Source organism: Echinops telfairi, unplaced genomic scaffold, assembly GCF_000313985.2.
Source record: "Echinops telfairi isolate 266 unplaced genomic scaffold, ASM31398v2 ScPeMD7_70;HRSCAF=299, whole genome shotgun sequence".
In the NCBI taxonomy this organism is placed as follows: Eukaryota; Metazoa; Chordata; class Mammalia; order Afrosoricida; family Tenrecidae; genus Echinops; species Echinops telfairi.
Window position 1 is genome coordinate 61,989,025 of NW_022103968.1, and position 8,380 is coordinate 61,997,404.

Below are 8,380 nucleotides of genomic sequence, written 5' to 3' on the forward strand. Positions count from 1 at the left end.
GGCGATACTGGGAGGGTAGAGGGAGGGTGGGTTGGAAAGGGGGAACCAATTACAAGGAACTATATGTGACCTCCTTCCTGGGGAACGGACAACAGAAAAGTGGGTGAAGGGAGGCGTCGGACAGTGAAAGATATGACAAAATAATCATTTATAGATTATCAAGGGCTCATGAGGGAGTGGGGAGCGAGGAAGGAGAGGGAAAAATGAGGACCTAATGCTGGGGGCTTAAGTGGAGAGCAACTGTTCTGAGAATGATGAGGGCAATGAATGTACAAATGTGCTTTACATAATTGATGTGTATGGATTGTGATAAGAGTTGTATGAACCCCTAATAAAATGATTTTAAAAAAAGGAAGAAAAAAGAAAAAAAATTCCCGGTATCAAAACAAAACAAAAAACAACTTTATGGAAAGCCATGCCATATTCATCATGGAATAAATTAGATTTTTTAAAATGGACTTTAAGATCCCCATAAGTACTAGAGAGAAAATGACTGAATTTTCAAAACAAAACAAAATAAAAAGGATTCATATGGATCCTTTGTTAATATATATGAGAAAAAAATGCAAAGATGCCCTTTGAGGCCCTCAGCCAAGCCATGGCATTTTTAATTGCCTCATATGTCTGTGAATGCCGGATGATGAGTAATGAATAAGAAAGACGGAAGAATCAACGCATTTGAATGAGGGTGTCCAGAAGTGAGGTTGGAAAGACTTGTCTCACCCACTTTGGACACGGGATCCAGAGGGACCACTCCTTGGAGGACATAGCGCTTGGTTAGGGAGACCATGAAAAGGACGGCCCTCAATGAGATGGAGGAAGACCGTGGCTGCAACAATGGGCTCACAGATACCGCTCCTCGTGAGGGCGGCCCAGGCCCAGGCAGGCTTTGTTCTGTTCTCCTTACGGTCTCTAGGAACCTGAACTGAGTCCAGCACCAAACAAGATCCCTATAAAGAAACTAGATGGTCATCATTCTACCCAAGACATATGTTTTCAAGACCGTGTATCATACAGTTCCACCTCTCAAGTATTAAAAACCAAGACTTGCGTGTATATGATACAAGAACAATTAGGGCTTTTAAACGCTATCGCCAGTAATATCCTAAAGTGTCACCAGATGGCGCTGTGACAACACCAAAGTAAATCTCCAAAACTAACTTTGGAAGAGTTCACGCTGACTCTTAGTAAGCAACTGGATAGCACAGATAAGTGGCCCTGCAGGGTTCAATGACTCTAATTCTTTAAGCAGAAGAAAGCCTCATCTTTTTCTTGTTGAGGAACTGGTAGATTCAAACTGCTAGATTCATAGTGCTGACCACTATGCTACCAGGACCCACCTTCCATGGGAAAAAGATGAGGTTTTCTACCCTGTAAAGAGTTGGTTTCAGACACTCACAGGGACAGTTCTATCATGTCCTACAGGGAGGGCTGCTACGAGTCGGAAATAATAGAATGTCAGTGAGTTGAGTACATACAATGAAGCCCTGGTGAGTTATGAGTTGGTGGTTCAAATCTATCAACTGCTCTGTGGGAGAAAGATGAGGCGTCTGTTCCCATAAAGATTTACAGCCTTGGAAACTCACAGGGGCATGTCTACTTTTTCCTATAGGGTTGCTATGAGTCAGGATTGATAAAGTGTCAGTGAGAGAGATAACTAACTTTAGGAAGCAAAAAAAGGGGAAGAAAACATCTTTCAAGATAATGGCAAAAGCTAACAGTACGGTGAAAAGATCTCTCCAGAAGTCTGAAGATCCGGTGTTTAGATCCTTCCTGCAAGGAGCCAGGGTGGTGCCAACAGTTACAGCACCCAGATGGTTACTGAAGGGTCGGAGGTTCGAGGTGCTTGAAAGAAAGGCCTAGTGATCGAGCGACTTCCAAAAATTAACAGTTGAGAAGCCCTTGAACCACAGTTCTCCTGGGACGCACTTGCATTCACACCTTCTTACGTGAGTAGTCCTGCACTCAATCCTGGATGATCACTGTCGTCTTGTTCGCACTGTTGGAGCTTCACACACCTGCTCTCCACTTGGGCCATGCCTTGGCACGGAGTGCTCACCTCCCCGCTTCGTCTCAGAGAAAGGGGCGAGCTGAGCATCTCTAGAGGGATGGTCTGGACGAGGCAGTGGGGGGCCAGGAAAAAGGCAAACTTGAGCCTCACAGATCTCCCAAGGTCAGAATCTAACAGTCACCTGACTTGCCATCGTTCCAATGGGGGGGGGGGGGGGGGGGGTCAAGAATGGTAATGGTAAAGATGTCCAGAGTCTAAGGAAATGGGAAATTGTAGCAAGTCTAAATTTTAATCACTCCACTAATCAAACCATTGTTTGAGAGGCAGAAAACATGTGCGTGACCTATAGCTATTTCAGCGTAGGTTTGCGGCTTCATTGATTAACCAGGGATGTTATAGTAGTACCAGAACAACAGGCATCACCCTCCAAACGGGTTAGTTCTCCAGACCAGTAAGTCAGCAGTGAGACAAGCCATTTACTCATGAAGAGGCTTCTGGTAGGCTTTTGCTAGTAACACGTCAGCACACTTATATGGGGAAGCATGTCTTTAAGTTCATTACATCCCGTCTGGGAACCTTAGTAATAAAGTAAATGTGCCTTTATTGGAAAACTGGTGATCGCCCTCTGACTTGTATGGTACTGCAGAACCGTCTAAGTGGCTTAAACTAGCATGTTCAAGCTGACCTGCACTGGTTCCTCTAGAAAACTCCAGAATCAACATCAAGCTTAAAACGGAAGTATAATTTAAAAAAAAAAAAAAAATCACCCTATTCCTATCACTCCCTTTCTTTTATTTATCTGATTTGCAATAAAATTTGGAGAAAGGCTATGGTGGTAGAAAGGAATTTTTTTCTAAATTCACCTAGAGATTAGACATAAAGAGATTCACAAAAAAACACCCACTAAGACCAACAATAAGGAGCCCTGATGGCATGGTGGGTTATGCTGTGGGCCGTTAACCAAGAGGTTGGGAGTTTGAATCGACCAGCTGCTCCTCAGGAGAAATAGGAGGCTTTCAGAGAGCCACAGAGGCTGCTCTGTCAGAAACCATGGAGGAGTCTACTCTGTGCTTAGGGTTGACCTGCCTGACACTGACTCACTGGCACGGAGTTTTCTTGGAAGACCAACAGTGCTTAAGTTCACTGTCACAGAGTCAGTCAGCGGCAGCCAGGCCACGATTTCTTCATCCAACTCCAGTGATCTTTACTCTACAGCTTTGAGAAGCTTTTCCGATAAGTAGGCTTTGTTGCCAACATCCTATTTTTAGTTTTCTGGTTATTGTGTATTGTGACTTTGCTAGAAGTCAGGCATTGTGGTCGCACATAATATGCATTTTCGATCATCACAACACGATCTCTTATTGTTATCCAGTTCTTGTCTGCGTTCCAATTCTAACTTCAGTTCGGAAAGTAAGAACCCAAGAGATGTACAACCTAGAGCACTCACACATTCTGCATACATAGGAAATTGGGGGAGATAGCCTTTACATGATTAGTCTTGAAGGCATTTAAAAATGTTTATGGAACGGTAAGTTGAAAGAAAGAAAATAAAAAACAAAGCAAACTGTGGGATGGAAATCAGGGGTCTGAAAAGCATCCACCTGAAGCAGGTCTTTTGGAAAACACCCAGGTAGAGTGAGGGACCTAAACATAAGTTAAGGATGATGAATGATTCTTAGTGACAGAACATTTCTGTCTACCACACCCTTGTGTTTTGTACGAGCCAAACTTCCTTAAGAATAAAACAGCTCTTTCCTGCCTCTTAGGCAGGAATCAGAAGAGCTATGGTTGTGGAGGCTGAACTCCTTGTGAAATCCGTAGCTGTCCTAGAAGCATAGGCTGTAGGCCCATGCTAATGCCCGGGAACTGTGGCACTGATCTCAGCTCATGAAAGCCCACGTGGGTAGCACTCTGCTCTATAGGTTTTTCATGGCTGAGCTTTTGAAAGTAGATCAGCAGGCTTTCTTCTGGGTGAGCTCAAACCACCAAACTTTTGGCTGGCAGCCAAGCACACTGACCACTTGCATGACCCAGAGGCTCAAAGGGTAGTGGAAAAGCCAAATCTTCCTGTAATAACAGGTGACAGACAATAGCCAGTCCATGAATGACTTCACAGTGTCACAGGCTATGCGGGGCAAGTTCTACTCCACCTCCACACATCATCTGTTCCCTGCTCGGGGGAACTGGGAGAAGCAAGATGACTAGCTACGGCACTGCTATCATCATTCTGGTCCTTTGCCAGAAGAATGTTGGCCAATCACTTTCGAATGACCCCAAGCAGCTATGAGTGTGTGAAGAGTTAGTTCCCCTTTTTTAGAAGATCTATATTCCAGAGTGCAATCACTAAATTTAGAGTCTTCAGTTTAGCCTTCTTTGCGGTTCAAGATGGTTTGAGATGTACTGTAACATACTGTACAAAATATATCAGGAAGCATCCAAAATTCTGTGGGCAAATGGAATGAAGAGACAATGAAATTCCCCCCTCCCCCCGCGGATACAGATACAACGGGCACTTCAAAGCAACCAAATGCTGGCTTTCAAGGAGAAGGGGAAGAAGATCCGCCAGTTCCTACCAACTCCCAGGGAATCAACTGTAGCAAATTAGTTTCTGAACAAATGCAGCTACGAGACTCCCACAAGAGCATACATGCCAATTAGAGGTCCCTCCTGTAATTGTGGCTTGTAATTGGCCTTGGGCTGCTTGCTCCACTGCCTCCGATTGAAGCCCAGTTCAGAAAGGCTCCTCCTCAAGTAACATGAAGGTAGATATTTTGCCAAAGTCCAAGCGTCTGACCAGAACTGCAGCAAGCTTCTTGGTAGGCGGGCCATGGACCTGTCTATACTGTTCCTCACTCATGGACATGGTCGGGTTTCAAAGACCAGGTCACCCTGTGAAAATCGGCATCATGCAAAAATGGAGGATGACCACAGCAGATCACAAAATGGAGAATGAGGGAACTGCCACACTGTATCATCACCTAACTGTCAGGCTATCTCCGTATATAACTGCTCGAGCTGTACACACCTGTCAGAATGTATCATTCCACAACTGCCAAACCACCGAGAATCTTGGCCTAGCCAAGGGATACATGAACATGACAGCCAATGTTCCTCTTGCCGCAAACCTCGGTGTTTGTTACCGCCAGCTGTACATAGTTCATATGCAAAATAGTCAGAGCATGGGTATTTTTTTCTATTGTTATAAGTGTGAAATGTCACAAATGCTGGATAATGAGATAGGCAATCAGTGAGGTGGAGTTCTACCATCGTTAAGCCAGAAAGAACTCAACATATGCCAGGACCAAATTTTATCTGTAGCAGTATTCTGAACATGCAACGAACACGATGTTCACTCACTTATGTTGTGACACTGAACTACGGTGAAAAATGCAAATAGCTTTTACCACAGGGAAAACTGCATGTACTTAACTTACTGTGAATCAAGCTTCCTGATGAAATGAAACAATATGTAAATGTGCAAAAAAGATTTAAACATCCATCCAGTATGTCAATTCCAAAATATAGTACAAACTTCTGGCATTGGGAAGGAGCCTAAAAAAAGCTGTGTGCTCTTTACATAAGAATTATTGAAAGTGCAAATGATGCACACCATAAAATGAGTAGAAAACACAAGAAACAAAAGCAAAGAGTTACTAGCAAGCCCACTAACCAAGGATTGAAAATGTGTTTGGTGCATAACCCTATCTTGGAAATACTGCAGCTTTGGTTCCAGTTCACCCTATCAAGGCCGAAATCACAATATAAATCACATTTGGTGGGGAGGGTTCTTTTGCAAGTAAAACGATGTTTACACTATACTGTAGTATATGAAGTGTACCATTATGGAAAAGTTTGAAATACGAGACAAACTAAACGGTGACCCAGAGGCGTAAAGTGAGCAAGGCTGTTACAAAAAGGGTGTCAAGAGGGTTGATGCAGCTTGCCACACCCTTCAGCGTAAAAAACGTGCAGTATCTATGAAACACAACAAAGCAGTGGAAAAGTAAATGAGGTGCGCCTGTATCGTTGTCGTTTTGTGTGTGTGTATTTCTGTGGGGGGAGATTCTTCCTCTTTTGTGATAAACTTCCAAACCCACCAATTCCCCTGCTGTCCAGTCCACTCAGACTCCCAGCAACTGGCCGGAGGGTTTGCAAGGCTGTAAATCTTTGCAGGGGCAGACGGCCACAGCTTTCTCCAGAGGAGCAACTGGTCGTTACACAGCCAACTTCATGGTCAACAGCTGAGTGCTTAACCACTGCACCACCGAGGGTCCTGGTACTAAATTTGCTTAGGGCTGAAGTGAAGCTTTTCAGCTCACCGCTGTGTGTGAAATACACAACACACTGGGGGAGTCAGTGGATTTATCACTGGAGTCCTTGGGTGGTGAAAAGGGTTAACACTCTTGCCTAGTAGCCCCAAGGTCAGTCTGTGCAGCAGTGCCTTGGAAGAAAGTCCTGGCAACCTCTTTGCAGATCTTACCTCTCCGGGGGCCAGGATGTAGACTTTCCCCACCTTTCCTGAGTACTCTAGCATATTTTTATTGTAACTTCTCACAGTTCAAGCAAACATGGTGCAGCCACATGGTTGATTTTGAAACCACTAAGTAAGAAGGCCTGGTGGCACCGTGGTTAAGCATTCACTGAGAACCAGAAGGGCCAGCAGCTCAAACCCAACAGAAGCTCTGTGGGAGAAAGACGCGGCAGCCTGCAGCCAGGAAGCTTTATTGGCCTTGGAGACCAGATGGGCCAGCTCTACGCTAGGATGAACTCGACTCCCCAGCTAAGGGTTTGAGGTTGAAACCTAATATTTTAGTCCAAAGACCCATACGGGAAAGACCAATGTGACTTCCTAATGCCCTCACTTGGCTCGCTGCCTCTCCTCCCCGCTCCAGTTTACGCCTGCTCTTCTAACTGAAGAATCTCGCTTTAAGATGGACTTCTGATTTTAATTTACCTCCCAGCCTGGCGAAGTTTCTTAAACACTTAAGATACGTCTAAAGAATTCCCGCAGCGGAAATAACCGATCTAGACAAAACGACTGTTCCGCAGACAAGGAAGCCTTACCTGAGCTGCATAAATTGGAATATCGTGAAATGGAGATATGTATTGTCCTTTCTCGTTTTCTGTAAAATGAAGTTGAAAGAGTTATTACTGCAGTCAATTCTATTGCTAAAAAAAGTACATTTTTATACCAAGATTTTAGCCCCACTCCAGAAAAGCCGGTTATAGGCGGCCCATTTCCGGACCCCGCTTCCGCACTGGGTTGGGCTCTCCACCTATGGGTTCCTTAGGCGACACACAAATACTTACCCTTATAAGGAGGCAGAGACAGACTCACACACCGTTGCATCCCCAGAGGCTAGCAGTGCCTGGTGCCCACAAGACGATCAAATTGTTTGGGGCTGCTCTTCCATCGGTTTACAGCTTACAAAACTACCCTGAAATGCTCAGGGAGAAGAGGGAGCCAGGCGGCTGAGCCATTAACTGAGCTGCTTTCAGCGAAGGCTCGAGAAGACAGCCACCGTAGACTGATTTTTCTTAAAGACGATCAAGTTGTAGCAACACCTGCACAGGTAATTTCTATATTCTAGAAATCTAATCACCCTATCCCAAGTAAGTTTAAAAACACTGTCACTCTTCTTTGGGAGGGTCAAGTCTCCATGACATCCCTCTAATTTCAACACTACAATGGAACGGGTAAAGCCATACAGCGAGCATCTGCAGTCCTGTTCAAAGTCACTTCGGAGCCAAGTTTGACATTGTGGGCAACCCTGCATGAGTTCTAAAGAGGCAGTTAAGTGGAACCTGACAGATGTTTAAAAAAAAAAAAAACTCTCATTAGGCAAAAATGTTGAGACCTACATTTACAAGTAAACAAGTTTCAAAACTATATAACTGTGTAACTGGCTTTCGTTATTGGTTATTCCTTAAGTTCCAGATAGTCCGTTTGATAAAAATTTTTTTTAAAAAAGCAATGTTAGCCAGTGTCAACGTCCAAGCCTGGCTTTGGTCTACCATGAGGGCCATCAAATACACATTGTCGCTGTACAACCTCAAACTGTTACCAAGTAAAAAAATCTAAGTCCAAAGCATCTGCTCTGTAACCAGACCTCCAGGACTCTCACTCAGGCCACTGGGCCAACTTCAAATCAGAGTCACGTCTGTCTCCAAGCCCCTACTGGAGAGAAATTCTGGAGCCAACCCTTATCTCCAAAATAAAACTGTCCAGTGAAATATTAATCAAGAGTCCCTACAATGCCCTAGCTTGCCTGAATCCAAAATGAAATAACACCGGGAGCCCCACCCTTCCTGGTCGCTTAATCTTCAGCTAGATGTGCAGACGCCGGGCTTGACTTTCACTTTCCTCCC

The 8,380-nt window shown here is 44.5% G+C and overlaps 1 protein-coding gene across 1 annotated transcript in view; it reads right to left on the reverse strand.

Moving 5' to 3' along the window:
- The window catches only part of PPA1 (inorganic pyrophosphatase 1), a 30,664-nt gene that overhangs the window by 17,683 nt on the left and 4,601 nt on the right, over positions 1–8,380 (reverse strand). The window contains exon 3 of the mRNA XM_045291684.1: positions 7,076–7,134. Within this exon, the coding sequence (XP_045147619.1) occupies positions 7,076–7,134 (59 nt within the window). The remainder of the gene's footprint in view (positions 1–7,075; positions 7,135–8,380) is intronic.